At 40.0% G+C, this 22,448-nt stretch overlaps 1 protein-coding gene across 1 annotated transcript in view; it reads right to left on the bottom strand.

Moving 5' to 3' along the window:
* The window catches only part of ddx27 (DEAD (Asp-Glu-Ala-Asp) box polypeptide 27), a 43,562-nt gene that overhangs the window by 12,980 nt on the left and 8,134 nt on the right, over nt 1–22,448 (bottom strand). The window contains exons 4-16 of the mRNA XM_072238648.1: nt 21,713–21,929; nt 21,585–21,625; nt 20,029–20,115; nt 17,044–17,149; nt 15,215–15,388; nt 14,115–14,265; nt 13,554–13,653; nt 10,403–10,544; nt 8,488–8,641; nt 5,552–5,633; nt 4,613–4,790; nt 3,988–4,094; nt 1,418–1,514 (exon numbers count right to left, since the gene is read on the bottom strand). Coding sequence (XP_072094749.1) covers nt 1,418–1,514; nt 3,988–4,094; nt 4,613–4,790; nt 5,552–5,633; nt 8,488–8,641; nt 10,403–10,544; nt 13,554–13,653; nt 14,115–14,265; nt 15,215–15,388; nt 17,044–17,149; nt 20,029–20,115; nt 21,585–21,625; nt 21,713–21,929 — 1,636 coding nt within the window. The remainder of the gene's footprint in view (nt 1–1,417; nt 1,515–3,987; nt 4,095–4,612; nt 4,791–5,551; nt 5,634–8,487; nt 8,642–10,402; nt 10,545–13,553; nt 13,654–14,114; nt 14,266–15,214; nt 15,389–17,043; nt 17,150–20,028; nt 20,116–21,584; nt 21,626–21,712; nt 21,930–22,448) is intronic.

The following is a 22,448-nucleotide window of genomic DNA, read 5'->3' as shown; positions in this document are numbered from 1 at the left end:
TGTCCGCACTGACCCCCTGGATGGAAACAGGGGTCACCGGTACCTTAGCTCTCCTCAAGTCTACCGCCAGCTCCTTAGATCTTGAACTGAGATCACTGTTCTCGGTACCCACACCACAGGCTAGTTATATTTCCTTTTACACAGAGTGATAGGTATCTGGAATGGGCTTGTCTGGGTAAGTGGAGATAACAACGGTGTTTACGAGGCTGTAGGATAGACATACATGCCAAAAATGGAGGAATTTGGATCAGGTGCAGGCAGAAGAATTTAGTTTAATTCAGCATCATGTTTGGTGCAGACATCAGTAGCTGAAGGGCTTGTATCCATGACTACAGGATGAAAGGACAAATGGTCCACTCCTGCTCCTATTTTCTGTTTCTAAGATTACAGCTGATCCCTTCCTGCAGGTCCACTTCATTGTACTGTGTGCATATTCACTGATTCCCATCATAAGGCAGAGACTGGGCAGATAAAGTTTTTTCCCCCCAGGGTGGAAATGTCAATCAATGGAGGGCACTGGTTTAAGTTGAGAAGGGAGAAGTTTAAAGGAGGTTTGGGAGACTATTTTTTTATATAAATACAGAGAGCAGTAGGTGCCTGAAACACAGTGCCAGAGTTGGTGGAAGGAAAGGAAAGGTAATATTTTAAACAGACACATGAAGAGGCGGGGGTGGAGGGATACAGACCAGTGCAGACTGGTGGTATAACTTAGAATGACAGTATAATTGGTGCAGACACAGCGAGCCAAAGCAGCTTTTCCTGTGCTAAATTGTCATGTCCCTTATCAAGTTCTCTCCAGATTATGCTCAATGACCAAGTCTCCATTGCCTTCCTGGTTACAGAATTCCAGAGATTCACTGGGATCTACATGGAGAAATTACTCCTCTTCTGTGGCTTGAATGGCCAATTCCATATGTTGAACCTGAGATCACTGTTCTAGGTACCTACACCAGGGGCTAGTGTATCCACTCTATCATCACTCTATCTACACTGTCAAGCCTTGCAAGAAAACCTCTCGTTCATCTAATCTCAATAAGTTCAATGGGTTCAGTCTACTCATATTCTCATCACAGAGTGATTCCACATTTCCAAAATAAATCTGATGACCCCTCTTTGGGAAGTACAACTTTAGGTGGGGAGAACAAGCCTATGCCCTATGTTCCAGGTGTGGTCTCACCAGAGATATATGGCACTACAGTAAGGCGCCTTCACTCTTGCTCAAATTCCATGGCAATGAAAGGGCAACATTTCCTCCTCAGAGTGTTCCTCATAATCCCTCACTGTCACTGGGGTTACTCACAAATAAATACAATGCGCGAGGATAATCCTGTGCTCCGCATAAAACCAAACACTGCTATGTTCCTGCCGCTCGTTCCCCCCCCAGGAAAGCTACCACACTACCCAGAACGGTGCTCACCTTTCTCTTTCTTCCGTTCCTCTCTGGTTTGGAACCAGCTGCGCTCTGGCCTGGTTTCTTCTTCGTCCTTCTGCAGCTTGTTTTTTGCAGTATTGATCTGTAGGGAACAAGTAAATCAGATGTCAATCCTACCTGCTAATCAACATCTGAGGTTAATGGCAGTGCTCTTCCTTCCAGCTCAATATTGGGCTATCAGCAATTCTTTCCACCCTATACTGCTTAGTGCAAACTAATGGGCTAAGGTGCAGTTAGCAGTATACTGGGAATCGTGAAAGAAACGCCTCCTCTTGCTGAGCTAATTCTTTTCATCTGATCATAGACAAAAATGCCAACTTTTGGTGCACATTCCCTTCAGCACAATGTACAGTGTCAAGCCAGAAAGTACAAATTTGCTTGAATTTAACTTACTTAAAACTTGAGATATTTTTGTAGAGGGGAAAAAAATTTCATTACCATACAGCAGCAATCCCCAGCCACCGGGCCGCAAAGGATGTGCTACTAGGCGGTGAGGAAACGATATGTCAGCTGCACCTTTCCTCATTCCCTGTCACGCACTGTTGAACTTGAACATAGGGTTGCCAACTGTCCCGTATTTGCCGGGACATCCCGTCTATTGGGCTAAAGGTAGAGCGTTCCTATGAAACCTTTCGTGCCGAAATGGCGTAAAGCAAAGAAGCAATTACCATTAATTTATATGGGAAAAATTTTTGAGCATTCCCAGACCCAAAAAATAACCTACCAAATCATACCAAATAATACATAAAACCTAAAATAACACTAACATATAGTAAAAGCAGGAATGATATGATAAATAAACAGCCTATATAAAGTAGAAATAATGTATGTACAGTGTAGTCGGGAAGAGTAAGTCCAAATCGATTTATGGAAAAAAAATCGGCACATACGCGCGTGCGCACACAGGTGCCCGCGCAAGGTTTCATGGTCATGGTAGTCTTTCTCGGGGTAAACCCAAGTGTCCCGTATTTGACTGCTACTTTTGTCCCTTATTTGGGAGTGAGAAAGTTGGCAACCCTAACTGTAAAAGATATGTTGAGGTGAGTTTGACCCTACTTGAACACCCCCCACCACCCGTCAGCCAGACAGCAAAAATTTTGTCAGTATCAAACTGGTCCGCGATGCAAAAAAGGTTGGGGATCCCTGCCATACAGACAGAAGTTAAACCTGAAAAAAAATGAGGTGATACATTTTGGGTAGATTAGGCTGTGCTGGATTAAGATCTAAATTGCTATTTAAATTATTAAAACAAGAGATTCTGCAGATGCTGGATTACACACACAAAATCTTGGAGGAACTCAGTAGGTCAGGCAGCATCAATGAAGAGGAATAAACAGTTGACAGTCCTGATGAAGGGTCTTGATCCGAAACATCAACTGCTTTTTCCCCTCCCCATAGATGCTGCCTGACCTGCTAAGTTCCTCCAGCATTTTGTGTATTTAAATTGTTATTTTTCTTGTAACATAACTTTCTTTATGCTTGCTTATAGGTTCATTTAATCACTCAGTAGATCTTCAATAATTTGTAGTATAGTCGGTTCTGTACATCAGCAGCTCCTTTGTAATCCTCAGGTGCCACGATAGCATAAATCAAGAATGTCGTTGTTTCACAGGTTATTCCTATTTGAAAAAAGTTCCTTATCTAACCAGTTCAAACTTGGTCCAGCTTACAGCAGGGAACACAGTCTAGTCCCTTCTTCCTTGCCTCTTTATCCCCTCTTTTTTTCTTACTTGCTGTTCCGAGCTGACCCTGTCTGATCTGCATTATGATGGATATTTAATAAAACAACTGTATCCATAAAATTTACACCTCATCCTTTATGTCCAAAGAACCTTTTGGACAATATCATCTACAGATCCAACAGCTAGGACATACAGAATGAAAACTAGGACTCTTGAAATTACTGAGGAACAGAGGGACATGTCTAAAGATTGCCCAAATAACAGCACAGGTAGTTCAGAGGTATACAGGATACTTGCCACGGCACAGAATAGCACGAAGTATGGTGCGCACTTCTGGCAGGACACTGTAGGGAGGACATGAATGCACTGGAAAGAGTACAGAGGCGATTCACTAGGCTGTTGCTTGGGTAGAATACTTTGAGTAGAGAGACTGAACTAGCTGGAATCGTTTTCCTTGGAGCAGAGCTAATTGTGATGTACAAAGATAGAATAGTGAGAAACTTCCCTCAGTGGCAGATGCGGCCATAATCTGAGGAAACAGGGTTAAAGTACGGGATAGGAGATTTAGAGGGGATTTAAGGGAGAATTTTTTTCACCAGAGAATGTTTGGAAACTGGAACACTCCTTGACATGGTGATAGAGAAAACAGTCAAGAACTATTTGAAGGGAATGAATCAAGCCAACTGCTGAAAGCTAGTGTTAGTATCTGATAGCCAGCATGGACCCTTGTGGGCTGAAGGGCCAGTGCCAACACTACACAGCTCAGTGACCAACTTCAGCTAACACATCTGTAATCTGATCATCCTACAGCTCACTGGTAACAGAACAATCACATTGTAAAATGGTTCAAAGCCGGGATAAATGCCTCCGTACCTGGGCCTCCGATCGCTGCATCATTTTCTCCTCTTTTTCCAACTGTAGAACAGCATAGATCTCCTTCTCCAGTTTCTCAATCTTCTGCCGGAACTTCATCACCACATCTGTGAGATGAGGAACAAGGACATGAGTACACAGTCCTATTGAGAGCACCTTAAGTTTACATCACACACAAAATGCTACAGGAACTCAACAGGTCTGCCAGCATGTATGGACATGAACAGAAAGTTGAATTTTCACACTGAAATCTTCATCAATATCCTAATAAAACCTGAAGACACACACTTTTTTTTCACTAATTACTTAATTTAATTTATATAGTGTGTGTGTGTAGTATATTTTTTGTTTTGTACTATACTGCTGTCGCAAAACATTTTTCACAACATACGTCAATGATAATAAACCTGATTCTAAAAATCCTACAAAGTTTAAGATTTGGTATGAATTCCAACCCCTGCTGAACCACGTCTGCACCAGGCCAGCACCAAACCCCCTTCAGTACCTCACCCAGTGGTCATCAGATGGTGAACAGGAGCAGCAGTGTCAGGCAATTGCAAACACGGGGATCCAGATACGCCCCATCAACTTCACCACACACCCCAAGCACAACGTTCTCTCTCACCTTGTGGAATGACACGAGCTTTCACTTCAGTCTTGGCTTTCTTCACAATTTCTTTTAACATTTTCCTTTCCATCTCACCAGCGAGGGACACAGACCGCCCACTGCGGCCAGCTCTGGCTGTTCGGCCCACCCTGTGCACGTAGTGCTTAATGGTGTTGGGCATTGTGAAGTTAATCACCTGGTGCCGGAAAAAAGCAAAGATTCTCTCACTGACCCCAACCAACGCACCACAGAAGTTCATTTACTTTAAGTTAAGTAAACACAGATGAGTTTATAAACAATATGATTTCAGTAATGAAGGCACAACAAAGCCTATTATTACAGTACTTTCTACATCACGATCCTCTCAAAAACAAGGCCTTTAAAGTAGGTAGGATTGTTAACATATCAAAGCTTTATAAAAGAGCATTACCATTTGGATGGTTTTTACAAGACCCATAGCTCTAACTTCTCTTCAGTCTAAATTAACAGGTAAGTCTCACCACCCAAGAGCAGTGTTCTAGGGAACTGATTAAAGGGAATTGAGAGCTAACACCAGGCCACAAGACCACAGTAAATGTGAACGTACAACTCACAAGGATGAGCCCTTTAATGTTGCAGAGTGCCACCTACTGCTATGGTTAGAAAGTGCCTTTAGACAGGACTGGAGGCAGATATAATCCTCAGTGTATTTTACAGCTACCCCTTATACAATTTAGTGGGGCTGGGTCTGATAACTGTGGGTGCCACCTATGCCACTTTGACTTGTGGAATTAATTCAGGGAACTGTCTGGAGGAATCCTTCAAAGCTCAACGTGCTAGAATGGGATCAGATGCGGTGGCCAGACAAGCCCACCTACAAAAATAAAGGGAAAAAATCTTACAAGATCCATGCCCATGATCATTTCCCATCAATTCCACCTTTATATGTTTTGACTCCATCAATATTCTACCACTTACCGTTTTGACTCCTTCAATATCCAGTCCTCTGGCAGCAACGTCAGTGGCTACAAGAATATCGATTTGTTCATCCTTAAAGCGCCTGTCACAATGGAAAAGACAAGTGATGAGCTAACATCACCTTGATATTCTGCAGCAGAATACTCTCCAGGAAGCACAATTATATTATCGGTGGTTTAAATTTACAGCTCAAGTTTAAAAATAAACTTTGACCAGAGGAAACTACACCTAAATTTTTCCTTCTTTATCTTACTTGAAGAAGTAGTCATTGATCAGTACACACTGTATGTGAGAATGAGGCCTTGACAACACACCCAAAAAGGAGCATTTTCTGGGAGTGGGAAACTGGAAAAGTTCTTTACCCTGCTCCAGGTTCTGGAGGTTAATTGATTTAAACCAAATGTTAATCTGGCTGAGATACGACAGTGCCATCATAGATTAAGGACTCATCCTGGAATGCTGGTCTTGTAACCACACCAACTACCAATTCATTTTAAAATACTTGATTCCACAAGAATCAAGCAAAAGCATTTTACAGATAATACTAGATCTGAAATTATATTGTTGCTTGGTAAAGTAAATGTAATGGATCCTGGCAGTTCTTCAAAAAGATCTTAAACTTCTTTCCTTTCCAATATTTTTATTCATTTATATAAGAATACAGAGTACAGGAAAAAAAATGTCAATACATTAAATTGCATATTACCCTATATTCGTATAAGTCAATTAGTTTCTAACATTGAAAAATAATAATTTTATTATATAAAAAAATCTAACCCACTACCAAGACTGAAACTGATTAGCAGAAAATAAAGAAAAAAGATTGTTAGTCATCTTCTGTGCTTTAACAGCAAATCAAAGGTTTTGAAAATAATTCAGAAAAGGTCCCCACAATGTTTGAAAGTCTTGGTTAGATTCAAAGATTGACCATCGAATCCTCTCAAAATTTAAACATGACATCACATCACGTAACCACTAGGCGTGAATAGGAGGGGCCGCATCTTTCCATTTAAGCAAAAGCAACCTTCTGCCATAAGAGACATAAAAGCCAAAATGTGAAAGTCAGATGGCTCCAAAATAATATGCTTTCCTTCAACAATACCAAATAAAGCAGTCAAAGTATTAAGCTTGAAGTTTATTTTAAAAAGTATCAAAAAAGTTTGAAATACTTTTTATAATGGATCTATATCTAATATTTATAATATGCTGTTGGGAATGAGAAGTTTTCCTTTAGATAAAATTAAAAATCTTTGGGAACAAGATTTACAGACTTCAATTTCTGAGGAAACTTGGAATCAAATTTTTTAATTGGTCAACACTTCATCGTTATGTACCCGTCACTCTCTCCTTCAATTTAAAGTGCTCCATAGGGCCCATATGACTAAGGATAAGTTGTCTCATTTTTACTTGGATATATCTCCGTATTGTGATAAATGTAATAACGGAGAAGCTTCACTCATTCATATGTTTTGGACATGCCCGAGTCTTGGAAAATATTGGAAAGATCTTAAACTTCAAATGAAGCTCAGGTTTAAAATGCAAACTTCGACAATGCAAATCACAAAGCTACTTCTGTACAGACAAACCTGAGGTAAACTAGATCACACCTCTACCTAACACCCACAAAGTTTTCTTCAGGAAGAATAGATAGTATTTAAAAGCAGGAACTGTAAGCAATGGGCACAACAAACATGCAAAAATATAAATATAGACTACTGGAGGAACTCAGTAGGTTGAGCAGCATCTGTGGGGGAAAAAGAATTTTTGATGTTTCAGGTCAAGACCTTGCAGCAGAATTGAGAGCGAAGATATATCAGTATAAAGAGAAGGCAGGAAAGGAGACAGATGGGTCAAGAAAGAGTGAAGGGTGACAGGCAGATAAATCCAACTCAGGGAGTGGGAAAAATGCAGAGTTAGGAAAAGAGGGAAGCAGACAACAGATGGAAGCAAACAAAGGATAAAAAAATGCAATAGAAACAGCTGGCGGGAGGGTGGAGATTGGAGAGAGATAAGCGGGGACAGAATCAATAAGTAAAGAAGGCGTTAATTAGGGGAGAGATGGAGGGCAGATGAAACCAGATGAGGGAAGGGATTCCATGGGCAAATTGTGTGTGTGGTGGCTGAATGGATCCAGGAGGGGAAAGGGAACAGAAAAAGGAAGACTGGAGGTTGGATCTGAAGTAATGGCAGGGGTGGGAGTGAATCACAGGTGATCAGGGTTGCCTGAAATTGGAAAATTTAATGCTCATCACATTCCGTTGCAGACTATCCTGATGGAATACAAATTAGCACTGAGCCAAACCCAGGTCAGCGTGAGAATGGAAGGAACGCTGAAATGATTTACAACCAAAAGGTGCTCACTCAGCAGAAACTGGGAATTGCTTTGACACTGCATGGCTTACCATTACATTTAGTTTTATCTATAAGGTATAAAATGATTCAGTTCCTTAAGGTTGTCATAGCCAATGGTGTGCGTTTCAAATAGCCTCTGACAACCAAGTCCAGCTCCTGTCCTTCACGTGTGGCTTAGCTACTAAGCCTGGTGGGTTATTGACATTTTAAAACCAGTCACTTCAGGCAGATGGGGCTCAACAACCGTAGCTGGCAGCTCTCCTAGAAGGAAAATTCTGATCTCAAACCTCCGGTAAGTTGCGGCTATAACCACTCATGGGGAGGACTTCAGGAGTAAACCCCAATGAAAAAATCCGGAGCTAGAGATCCTAAAGCAGTCCTACACTGAGTTCAACACCGACTGGCAACTCCTGCAATGCCATTGATGCCCAACTGTATCGGTCTCTGCATTCCTTTGGATTCATCAGCTGCATGGAGAGGGGGAGCCTGCTACATGGGCGCAATACCAGTGGTTGATCCCGACTAATGGAGGGCCCAAAATAAAATGATTCAGGATTCTTACACCAACTACGTCATCTGCTTACCTGAGAGCCTCCAACCTCTGGGTTTGAGAAAGATCACCATGGAGCTCACCAACCTTTAGCCCCATCAGTCCCAGCAGAATGTGCATCCTATGAGCTTGCTTTTTTGTCTGTGTAAACAGCATAACATGGTCCTGAAATGTGCGAGTGAGAAGAGCTAGAGGAAGAAGGAAAAAGAAAACAAAATCAAATGAAACAACACCCATGCACATGTTTGTGTTTCCACTCCCTCCACATCAAAAACAGTGTCCAAGTACTCTTTCTTCATATTAACTACTAGCTCTTATTGAGGGAAAACGTGAAAATACATGTCGAGAGCAGTAATAAACAAGTCACTAAACATGGACGATAAGTTAACTGGATAAGACTCCAGAATACCCAAATACATTTTGCAACCAATCTGCACATAGCAAACTTGGCAAGCTTGATCATGAGCAGGATGCTTGATTTGTGCTGCAGACTGAGCAATAAATATTGCACACGGCACCAGAAAGTACCCTGTTCTTTTCTGAATAGGGTGGATGGATCTTAAAAAAAACAAAATAGACCACTGAATTATGAATCTACTCCTATACTTGATGTAATGTCATCAACTTGACATGCCGATGAAAACAAAAACTGATGACATTGAAAATCTGGAATAAAATAGAAAATGCTGGAAAAACGCAATAGGTCAACAGCACCTGTGGAAAGAGAAACAGTTAATGTACCATACTGGGATCTTCATGCCCCTCCACGACCTACTGCGTATTTCCAGCATTTTCTGTTCTCATTAACTTGACATGGTAAACCTGTTTCTCTCATTTTCTCCCATTTCAGATTTCAAGCACCTGTAAGTTCTTCCTCTATGAAGATTTTTTTAAATCCCCAAATAATAATTCAGTAAGAGAACCCTATAAAGTGAACATAACTCCATCCCAAATGAAGACACAAAAGATTCTGTAGATCCTGGAAATCTTGAGCAACACACAGAACATACTAGGGGAACTCAGCAAGTTTGGCAGCATCTACGGAGGGAACTGAACAGTTAACGTTTTAGGCTGAGACCCTTCAGCAGTCTTGCTGAGTTCTATCAGCATTTTGTGCATCTCCACCCTAAATGAATCGCAGAACTCAATGCAAGTCAAACCCTTTATCCATCAGCTCACTGGTCATCTTAATCTTAGATTGAATACATGTATTATATACCCCGTATACAACTAATCCCTTTATGACTTAGTGTAGACACCAAGGTTCAGTTTAAATCTAATTGAACATACATCACTTCCAGTTGACTGTACATTCAATTTATCAGACAAAAACTTTACTTTCCATGACCACTTGGCCTTTGCAATTTTTTTAAAGAAGTGGATTGCTATTGCCTTCTTCTGGGCAACGTCTTTACAAGACAGGTGACCCCGGCCATCATCAATACTCTTCAGAAAATGTCTGCCTGGCATTAGAGTGGCACAACCAGGACTTGCGATATGCACCGGCTGCTCACAAGACCATCCACTACCTGCTCCCATGACTTCACGTGGCCCTGATCGGGGGAGGCCAAGCAGGTGCTACACCTTACACCTGAGGTCTAGTGGAAGGAATGAGCACCTTACACTTCCTTTGGTAGAGACGTAGCTCCACCCCATCACCCACTGTAATGAATAATTACAGCTGTGATTGCACTATGTATACACAGAACCACTGTAGAATGCCCTGAGCTTGAAACACACTGTATAAGTGTAAAACTCTTTAGTGTGGCATATTTCTGGTGATTAAAAACCTAAGTGCTGCATTTGTTAATTAATTCTACAGAATCAGAATCTAAACCAAAAAAATAACTGCAGCAACAGTTAAACAACAAAGTGAAGCATTTGCATTAGTTGTGCCAGTTATGTTTGGGCACAGCTTCCATCTCAATTCAAATGCACCTCTCAGCTACCTGAAACAATTGCCTCTCTGTCTCCTTCTCGGTTTGGACGGATTCGGATGAATTCCTGACGGAGGAACGGAGCTACATCTGTGTTACTGTTCACAAAAATTCGGACTGGGTTTTTCAGTGACACTGACGCCAGATCTTTCACCTGCAGGAAGTGACAGAGAAAGCAACACAGACTAAGTACTCACAATCACAATCTAGACTGAAATTACTGTATCACATCCCATGACCAGTTCTTGGAAGCGGCAAACAAGGAAAGAAATAGATAAACCAGACAACTCAACCCAGAATACCAGCAGGGATAATAGGTCACTTTCTAGGGAAAATGGACAGATTAAAGACAGCCATAACAAATATGATTAAAGACATTTTTTAGGAAATAATCATGCATGAATGAAGGGAATGAAAAATACAGACTACAGGCAGATTTTTAAAAGACATTTTACAAAGTACTGCAGGGGATACTTGCTGATAGCATTAACATGAAACATTAGTGGAGGCCAGACGCTGGAAAACAAAGTGAAAGCAGTGGGTGGTGGACTGCTGTCTCCTCCCAAAGGCTACAATTGGGACTACAGCAATAATACTGATGACACAAGTGCAACTATAATGAAGGGAGGCTATAGAGGATATAAGTAAATTCTGAGAGAGCAAATGGAGGATAATGTAGGGAAAATATGAAATTGTCCATTTTGACAAAGAAATTATTTAGATTGCAGAGCTCTATGACACAGAAAAGTCTGGGTACCCTACTGCATGACTTGCAGAAGGCTAGAATGCAAATACAGCAAGGAATTAGGAGAACGGCAGATTTTTTTTATTGTTAGATTAATTGAATACAAAGGTGATTTGCGTACAAAGGGTACTGGTGAGACTTTATCTGGAATACTGTAAACAGAATTGGTTTTATTTATGGAAGAAAGTTTAAGTGGGAAGTAAATCAAAGAAAGATTACTAGATTAATACCTGGACCACATGCCATTGGACAGGCTCAGCGTGGATTCACTGGCGTTTAAAAGAGTGAGAGGGGACATGACTGAAATAAACGTGATCCTGAGACATCCTGACAGGATGTGGGGATATTTCCTCCAAGAAGACCACAACCTATTGTGGTCTGGAGGCTTGCATACCTCAATGACCCGGAGAGCTATGCTGGTCTTGTTAGGGTCACCCATTGCAAACAGGTCAAAGGGTAGAGGCCAGACTAAGAGTGGTCCATCAATCCTCTAGGTTCAGGGGTGAAACTCAGGGCTGACAACCTTGACTGGTCAAACAAAACTGTTACAGAAACAGCAATGAAGAACCCTTCTATATCTGAGTGTGGCAGTATTCCTGAGTCTCTACCCAGAACTTGCATGACTGACAAAAGTGAAAACCAAGAGGAAGCTACTGACATGATGAAGAAAGCCCTGAACACCGCCAGAGATGGAAGACCTTCATGCCAAAGGCGTAAAGGGCGGTAAGGAGGAGATATTTCCTGAAGGGAATATCTAGGAGTGGGAAGTTACCATTTAAAAATAAAAGGTCATCCATGTAAGACCGACAAGATGCAAATATTTTGTTTGCAAAGAGACATCAGGTTGGAACCCTCTTCCCTAAACGACAGTGGAAGTAGTGTCTTTGGTATTTCTAGGGCAGAGGGAGGGAAAGATTACTGCAGCTAGTCTGGAACACAGCACTGAGGTTACAAACTGATTACACACAATTTTAGTAAATGGCAGAGGTAGTGATGTGCTAAATAACTAACTCAGGATTATTGTTTATAAAAGAATCGGCACTTGTTTATGGGGCTACTATGATACAAATTTGGGAAGACATCACGAATTAACTTCAGGTACAAAAATACTGGCATTTTGAACACAAAGAAGCCAAATAAAATGGTTAAATATGAATTAAGACAGAAAGCAACGAGAGGGCTAATGAAGCTTTCAAAAGGCATACGAGTTGAAGTACACAAGATCAAAATAATTCTTATGTTGGGGAACAGAATACAAAAGCAAAGTATTGTTAAGCTTCCTTTAGCATGCCCCTGTTATAAACTTCAGAAAAAGGAACAGCAGTATGCTATTCGGCTGCTCAGCTACTCTGCCATTCAATAAGATCCTGGTCTATCCTTTCCTGCTCGTATCTCTACTTTCCTGCTACTCCTTACAACATCTGACTCCCCTATGATCCCAGAACTGCCTTTCTCTACCTTTCCTGTGTTCAATGACTTTTCATCAGGAATCTGGGTACAGAATAGCAAGGATTCCAGACTCTGGAGAGAACAAAGCCCTAATCACCTGCTTTAAATGACAATTCTGAAAATGCGTCCCCAGTTCCAGATTCCTCTTGAGAGAAAACATCCTCCCAGCATCTAGTTGTCAAACCCTCTCAGAATTCAATATATTTCAATCAAATTGCCTCTCTTTTTCTTTTGAAATTTCATGAGTATGAGCCAACTTGCTCAATGATTCTTCATTAGACGATGTCCTTTCCAGGAATCCATGTAATGACCTTTCATTGAACTACCTCCAATGCATGTATACCTCTCCTTATACAAGCTGTAGGTGGTATGCCAGGTGTTAGCCTCACCGACTGTACCAAGATATAAAATTTTATAATCCTTTCCTTGATAAATAAAGGCAACATTCCTGTTGCTTTCCTAATTAAATCCTGAAGCTGCATGCTTTCCGTGTTCCATGTATGAGCATATGCAGTAACATTCAGTAATCTCTCCATTTAAACAATATTCTGCTCTTCTGATCTTCCTAAAAAATGGATAACCATTATTTTCCCTATTTATATTCATCTACTAAATTTTAACTATGTAATTAATCTACCTGCATGCCTTTGCAGCACACAATTTCTGTCCCTACCACAACATGCTTTCTCGCTTATGTTCCTATCATTAGCAAATTTGGTGAACGTACATGCCAAAAAAAAGTTAAGGCTCTTTTGGCACAAATATCATCCCATGATTAATCCATTTTGAAAGTCAACTCAGCAAGAATGTCAAAAGATTTAGCCAATGCAAAACTCCTTATGTCTATCACCGGAGCCTATTGTTGGCGTCAACCACTTGCAGATACAACTTGGTGTTCAGCAAGTCAGTCAGATCCTACAATACAGTGGAAATCCTTTGACTTGCCACATGGTAGCAACTCCCCCATACCTCATCAGTCATGGTAGCAGAAAACAGCATCGTCTGCCGTTGGTGGGAGCAGAGACGAATTATCTCCTTCATCTGTTCCTCAAAGTATTCGTCGAGCATCCTGCAAATGTGAAAAGGAAGAAACGGAAACAACATCGATCAGTAACCCTGTCATACACGAACTTCTTTTGTATAATACACTGTAGCTGTAACAACTTGAAAAGGACAAACTCACAGGCAAAGAATTAATTTAAAACATCGGGTGACTGTGAAAGTGATGGTTAAATAGAAATTAGTGTGGATCAACATAGGTGGGTTCTATATACCCAACATATTAAGATTTGCTTAGTGCACTTTGAATCACACAACTGTGAAACAGAACCTTCAGCCCACTGTGTCCATGCTGACTTACCATGGATCTGTACTAATCCCATGTTATTCTCCACATATTCCCATCAACTACCCCGATCCTACCACGCACTGACACACCAGAGGAAATCGGATCAGAGATTTACATATTATAGGGGACAATTCCCTTTTCAGTTTTCCACCCATGAACAGGTTTTCGCTGCACCTTCTTACCTGTCAGCCTCATCCAGGATCAGGACCTCAATGCTACTGAGGTCAAATGATGGACAATTATGAAGGTGATCGATCAGTCGGCCCGGGGTGGCAATGAGAACATCAGGTCCTGCTCTCAGGGATGCTTCTTGGGTTTTTACGTCCAATCCACCTGAATGTAAACAGGGTATCTGTATAGTTATCTAAAGTTTCAACATTTTAAAAGTGCAGTACTGAAACACCATCCTACTCACTATCCTGAGGCTTATTTATTTTTTATTCCTAGAAGGTAATTAAATAAAGCTTGATTCTCTACTGGCTATGCTCCTTTGTGAAAACATGCTATCCTGCTAAACAGAACTAATCCAATATGCAGATTCTGACAATTTTTAAACCCTAAGAATCTTACACTTAAAGGGCATTTTATTAGAGTAGGTTTTCTTTTTTACAAAATTCTCTGCTATATTAATCTAGATTTTGAGGAGTAACAACAGCAACATACTGGATTTGATGTTATGACCTGTATAACTGACAGTAATTTGAGGGATTTCTACTGAAGTATGCAGGAAGATCGATGTCTCAAAAATGCAATTAATTTGTTACTGGGATCCAATGTTAAGTTGCAACAAAGATGAAGGAAATTGGATAAGATGTGGAAGTTCAAAACTTGTATTTCACGCTCACTTTAAAATTTCTCTTTAGCCCAGGAGATGCAAAGGGTATTCTCTTCCAAATCTGAATGGCGGGGTAAGCTGAGCGCAGTTCTAAAAAGACTTCAGTAATATAACATTTTTCAATTGGGTTATCTAGGAATACATTTTAAATCTTCAAGATAGGCTTAAATTCTTGAAATTTAAACTATTATTAACTAGACACTTAATTTTTCTTGAAGAGTTCAAGTTTATTCTTTCAGGTTGTAATTATCCTAGTCTGAATATTAACTATGTTTCTTGTTGCAGAGATGCTGCCTCATAAGTTACGAGTTTCAGTATTTTCTGGATTTATTTCAGATGCCAAGCATTTGCACCTTTTTTTGATTTTCATGAAGCTGAGTTCTGGCCAACTCTGACATTCATGGTCATTATTTTCATTCAAGAGTTGTAAACATAGTTCAAACTTACCTACAGCAAGACAGATGGTGGTTGATGTGAACTGTGCCAAATTTCTGGCGACAGAATGCACCTGGATGCCCAGTTCACGAGTTGGAACTAGAACCAACACCCTAGTAATAGGAGCCTGCCGCGGTTTATAGATCAAACGTTCCAACACAGGCAGCATGAAGGCAGCGGTTTTACCTAAAGAGCACAGGAATGCAAAGAGAAAACAAAATTAATAGACATGCTAAGTTTAGAATCTGTTTTACACAAGAGATGTTCAGTGACATGCGGGACTTCTTTTTCCTTGTTGTCAAGATAGATAGATAGATATACTTTATTAATCCCAAGGGAAATTTGGTTTCATTACAGCCACACCAACCAAGAATAGAGCGTAAATATAGCAATACAAAAAACCCCAGCAATCAAACACCAAAATGCAAACCATGCCAGATGGAAAATTAGTCCAGGACCAGTCTATTGGCTCAGAGTGTCTGACCCTCCGCGGGAGGAGCTGCACGTTCAATGGCCACAGGCAGGAACGACCTCCCATGCCGCCAAGTGTTGTATCACGGTGGAATGTGGCCGAAGTCCAACAGTAAAAAAGTTCAATATCCAGACTGCAAACACATCCCTCGAACGTAATATACTCCAGATTGCACCATCCGTTGTTAGCCAAGTAAGGTTCTCTTGATTAAAATATGTCTAGATCCAAACGTGAGTGGATCTAAACGTGACAGTTATGTTTTAGATAAAAGCTAACAACAGGACACGCAATCTCATGAGTGTATCAGGCTTATAACCCCCTCAAATATGGATTACAGCATCATGAGAAACAGAAACCTGATTTTATTTGTAGTTATATCATTCAGCTATAGTTATTTACCTCCTCCTGCTCTGTACCATCATCAGCAAAGTAACTTTTAATTCATAAAACCATAAACTTCAAACTTGTGTTTATCAGTGTTCTTGCACCCAAAATATTTAAGCAACTGACAAAAATTGTTTTTATAGGAAGTGAATTTTATTTCAAGTGCACAATAATGGTGTGATAAGATATTTTTAGTCTATTTACATTTATTTTTCAGGGCAGTGCAGTTATTGGCTGATTAGGAGCAACATCCTCTGAAGTTTTGGTAGCTCATGTGATGGTGAGTACAGTTAATCATCTGATTTATCTTTGCTGTATTTTAAACAAATACTGTTTATCCTTACAGCACAAAATCACAGAGTAAAACATTATTACTTAAAAGGTTAAGGAGATGAAACATCGGCAAGTTATTTACAGTTTTAAGCACAAAATACAGGTGTGCAATGTACAATCATGTCCTTTTGGGGTAATTCTCATGAATGCTGTCCACATGAAAGCTGGTTGGCAGAGTTACTTGCTGTCTTCCACTACAAGTTGATTTGTATTTTGTTTTATTGTATGCATAAAACAGAATTTCCCCACAACAGATCTACATACATCGTCACCTCAGTAAATCTGTACTTACTACCCTGAAGAATATTTATTTTCATTAAGTTGGCAGTGGCTACAAATCCGGGTCCAAACAAAAAGGCTGCAATCTGAAAAGGTGTGGTCCTTAGGAGGTAAGGATCGGCTGAGCATCAGGTAATCTCAGGTAAAGAGCTATGTTTGAAGGTCAGATATGCTGCCCCTTACTGTAAACTTCATAGCTCTGACCAGCACCCAGTTTCAATAAAATAATAGAATACTAAAAGCAGATAACTATTGTGTGGAAAGTAGATCAAGGCCTGACATTACAGTACGATTTCTATGTGTACACACTGTAAAACATTAAAGTATAACTAATATTATAGACTGGCAGGCTAGGTATTTAAGCAACACCTACCAGTTCCAGTGGCAGCACAGGCACAGAGGTCTCTGCCCAACAAACCCAAAGGGATACACGCTTTCTGAATGGGAGTTGGCTGCTTGAAACCCATGGTAGTGATCGCCTAAACACAATCACGCAAAAGAGGAGCAATGGTTAGGAAGATAGATGAAACTGTTTGAAAGTCAAGAGATCCTGGACTTGCAGACTAGAAGTCATTGACAAACATAAGTCAATTAAATAATTACAATTGTGCATTTTAATAACCCCAACAGAATATATGTGCATACAAAATAGATTACCTATGACCTTTAAAAATAATCACATGTAACATGATATGCACAATCATGCATTGTTTCAAAATAGATACTCGTGAATATTAACATCCTGATAACTTGAAATTGCATTTATATCCTATTCTCACTTAAATGGTACTTATATATCTGCTTTTACATTGCAGCCCCATCCCAACCACCACCAACACACTTTTCAAGCAGTACATTCCAGATCAATATTCTTTACCAAGAAACTTTCACCTTCCTCTAGTTCATAGTTCATTCTCCTATTACTTAAAACACAAAATACTTCATTAGGAGTTTGAAGAGATTTGGTATATGAACAAATACATTCAAAAACTTCTATAGCTGTACCATGGAGAGCATTCTGACAAGCTGCATTACTGTCTGATATGCCGGGGGGGGGGGGGGGTGCTACTGCACAGGGCCAAAAGAAGCTGCAAAGGGTTGTAAATTTATTTGACTCCATCTTGGGTACTAGCCTATAAAGTACCCAGGACATCTTCAAGGAGTGGTGTCTCAGAAAGGTAGCATCCATTATTAAAGACCTCCAGCACCCACAGCATGCCCTTTTCTCACTGTTACCATCAAGTATGAGGTACAGAAGCCTGAAGGCACACAATCAGCGATTCAGGAACAACTCCTTCCCCTCTGCCATCCTAAGTGGACATTGAACCCGTGAACACCACCTACTTTTTTAGTACACAATTATTTGTTTTATTACACAATTTTAATCTATTCAATATACATATACTGTGCACTGATTTACTTATTAATTTATTATGTATTATTATTTTCTTCTATATTTTCTATTGCATTGAATTGCTTCTTAAGTTCACAAATTTCACGATACATGCTAGTGATAATAAAGCTGATTCTGATTCTGTAGAAATACTTTTTTCCTTTTCTACATGATTGTAACCCTTCATAAAGTTTCAATATTAAATCTCCACTTAATTTTATTTGTGCTATTGTGAAAAATGCCATATGATCTTATTATCCCCACATATTTCAAAGGCCCAACCTGGCATTTCTCATGTCCTCTCTATGATTGAGGCTCAGATCTGAACATAAATCACAGGTCAAAACCAAATCAACAATTTACAAAGCATTTAACATAGCATCCTTACTTTTGTATTATTTGCTTCCATTTCTGTGGGGTTTTTTTTGATAAAGCTTTTATTAGTTGTCTTAAGGGCTGAGATGGAAAGAAATGCTTCCCCTTAGAGAGTTATGAATCGTTGGAATTTTCTACCACAAACAACTGTGCGAAGGCTCAATATATAATATACGCTGATATCAACATTCTCTTAGAGAGCCATCTTAATCACAGGACTAGAGGACAAGATGGGGAAATGTACAAGACAACAACCTCCATTGTATAGAATGGCTGAGCAGACTCAAAGCTCCACACGCCCACTGCCTGTATGCAGTGCACATGTTCTCTTCTACACCATCACTGCTGAGGTTCAAAGCTTCAAGTTTCAAGAAGCGAACATCACCAATCCTGGTCCAACCACATAGATGTCACAGCCGAGAAAGTTCACCAACACCACTGCATTGCCAGGAGGCTAAAGAAATGTGGCATGTCCCTGTCAACCCTGAGCAATTTTTATTGATGATGCATAGAAACAATCTTATCTGGATGTATATGGCTTGTTATGGCAACCGCTCTGCATTTGGATGTAAGAAAATGCAAGGACATCATGGGCACCAGCCTCTCCTCCATGGACTTTAGTCAATGCTTCTCATTGCCACAGTAAAGCAGCCAGCATCATCAAAAACCTCACCCACATTCTCTCTTCTCCCTTCTTCCATCAGGCAGAAGATACAAAAGCCTGAAATCACGTACTACCAGAGTCTTCTAACCTGAGGTTATAAGACTATTGAATGTATACCTAGTGCAATAAGATGAACTCTTGACCTTACAATCTACATTGTTATGTTCTTGCACCTTATTGTTTACCTGCATTGAACTTTCTCCATAGCTGTTACTTTATTCTGCATTCCGTTATTATTTTACCTTGTACTACCTCAATGTACTGTGTAATGATTTGTTCAGTGTGCAAACAAGCTTTGCACATGTGGCAATATTGAACTAATTCCATTACTCCCTGTTCTTGCATTCCTTAAATAATATATATTTGCATATGAATTCTTGCTATCAAAATGAAATATTTATCATTTCTTTGCACATCTGCTAACCTAACCAATCAATGTCATTTTTATCTAGTCTCGCTAATGCAAGCTGGGGAGGGATAAAATCAAGCAGGATTCTCACCTCATCCAGAATTTTCTTGTTAAAAATTGCACCTATGGGGCTGCATAGAACTTGGTCATGACTCAAATCATTGTGCAGGTCTACATGAATGATCACTTAGGAAGATAGTAAAGAATTGGGAGACTGGACCAATGCAACAATTCATGGAGAGGGGAGATTAATTGGAAGGAGAGACCATTATGAAACAATAAATTATTAATGTGTATTGCATTATTGTGTGATCAATTTCTGAAGATGAATCAAGATCATACATTACATAACAGAGATTCTTCAGAGTCAAAATGAACACAAGCTCACTCCCCATAAATTAATTTACAAGCAGAAATTATCATAAAAACCTTAAAATTTACATGCCATCACCTTGAAGGGGCAAATATGTCCCATGATAGCTGCATGCTTCAAGTATTGTTCAATAAAACATAATACCTTTAAAAGTGGTCGAGAGAGATTCATGTCCTGAAATGTTAGGCTGTCATCAACTTCTGGGGCATCCTCAAAGAACACACCTGATTTCTGTATTGGTGCAGAAACAGCTGTATGAAACTGGGAGCTGACACAAAAACATCTTCACATCATACCCCTTCGTCAAAAATATTTCCTATTCTTCCCACAACTTATTTTTTCCAGCATCCTTCGGCTCCTAATCTTATCACACAGCTCTCCTACCTTCAATTATGTAGACAGCACACATAAAAGTTGCTGGTGAACGCAGCAGGCCAGGCAGCATCTCTAGGAAGAGGTGCAGTCGACGTTTCAGGCTGAGACCCTTCGTCAGGACTAGCAGGCCATTGCACGACAACATTCTATGCATAAAGAAAGACTGCTAGTCCTGCTAGTCCTGACGAAGGGTCTCGGCCTGAAACGACGACTGCACCTCTTCCTAGAGATGCTGCCTGGCCTGCTGCGTTCACCAGCAACTTTTATGTGTGTTGCTTGAATTTCCAGCATCTGCAGAATTCCTGTTGTTTTCAATTCTGTAGATCTGTACTCATTTATTCAAATTGTACTTAATTCTTCCAATGCATCCTACGCTGATCATCCTTACTTGTTCTCCTTCACTATTCTCCTCATATCTTTTCATTTTTACTCCTTCATCACTTTTAGCCCGTCCCTCAATACTTTCCTTTCAATCAATCCTGATATTGTCCCTTCATTATTGCATCTTATTTGTCTACCTGCATGGTAATTTAATACTATACCCTGCATTCTGTCAATTCTTTTCTTTTGCACTATCTCGAATCACTTAAGAATGGAACAATCTATTTGGATGACAATAATACACCAATTACCGTTACTTTCCTGCTTTCAGATCTCTCTCCATTCCCAAGCCACCAGTCAGCATTCAAACAGCTCTTGCCCAGCTCTGCGGTTCAGAGCTGAGCACAGAAAAATAAAATCTCAACTGCTATTAAGGATCGTGAAAAACTACCTGATGAGGTTTCTGAAAAAGCTGTGAAAGTCATTGAATAACACAGCAAAGAAACAGGCCCTTTCTCCCATCTAGTCCATGCCAAACTAGTATTCTGCCTAGTTCCATCAACCTGCACCCACCCTCCATACCACTCCTATCCATGTACTTATCCAAATTTCTGTTAAATGTTGAAATCACACCATCAACCACCTCTTCTGTTGGCAGCTCACGCCACACTCACCAGCCTCTGTGTGAAGAAATTTCCCCTCACGTTCTCCTTAAACATTTTACCTTTTACCCTTAACCCATGACCTCTAGTTTTAGTCTCAACCAGCCTCAGTGGAAAATATCTGCTTGCATTTACCCTATCTACACCCCTCATAATTTTGTCTACGTCCATTAAATCTCCTCTCATCTCTACACTCCGAGTATTAACCTATTCAACCTTTCCTTGTAACTCAGGTCCTCAAGCCCCGGCAACAGCCTTGTAAACTTAGACTCGGCTTTAACAATAACACCATTGTTGTTCAAGCCAAATCACCCAAGGAGATGAAGCACAAGGAGTACTCACATTCTGAGGAATTTTCTTCTTTCCCTTTAATTTCAGTGTGTCTACAAAAGAAATGGAAATCAAATAAAATCAATAAAGTGCTGGAAATAAGTTACACATTACTGTACAAGACCCAGCAGTTTACTTACCCGCTTTCTGTAAAACATCCTCATCTCCAGAGGAGAATTCACATATTGATTCATCATCATCATCATCGATCTCTTGTTCTCCATCAGATTCCTTTGTTTCATCATCTCCCTCAATGTCATCCACTTCTTCCTCATCTGGCTTTACCACGTCTGGATTAGGTACTGTGTCCTCAGTGGAATCAGTCTTTGGTCTCTTTGCTTCTTTTGTAGATTTCTCCTAGAAATGGGTAGGGACAGGTACAACTTGTTCAGTATTAAAAATAAAAAATGGCAGGAATGTTCAGATGGTCAGGCTGCATCTGTGGGAAGAGAAATATAATTAATGTTTCAGAATCTTTGACCTAGAACATTAACTTTTTCTCTTCCCATAGATTATGCCAGACCTGCTGAGTATTTCCGCCATTTTCTACTTTAGATTTTCAACATCTGCAGCTTTTTTTCAGATTCTTTAAAAAAGTTGTTTGTTCTCTTTCATCCTCTCAGTTTAATGTTCCTCCTCACTTCCCCAACAGTTAATCACCTTCCCCCACCTAAAACTATTTCTGAAGCCATTGTAAATAGAAGAAATAACAATTGCTTCTTAATCTACTGCGATCTCCAGATAATTCAATATCATTCAGTGAAGGCGAGAAAAATCTAATTACACATTTTACCTAGAGCTGAGCCTTGCTTCAATATCAGGCAAACGTATATGCTATAAATGTAAAATTTAGAATAAAGAATAACGTCAAGGTGT

The sequence above is a fragment of the Mobula birostris genome, chromosome 2, assembly GCF_030028105.1.
Source record: "Mobula birostris isolate sMobBir1 chromosome 2, sMobBir1.hap1, whole genome shotgun sequence".
Taxonomy (NCBI): Eukaryota; Metazoa; Chordata; class Chondrichthyes; order Myliobatiformes; family Myliobatidae; genus Mobula; species Mobula birostris.
The sequence above is the reverse complement of the archived record's forward strand: the minus strand, read 5'-3'. Positions and strand labels throughout refer to the sequence as shown.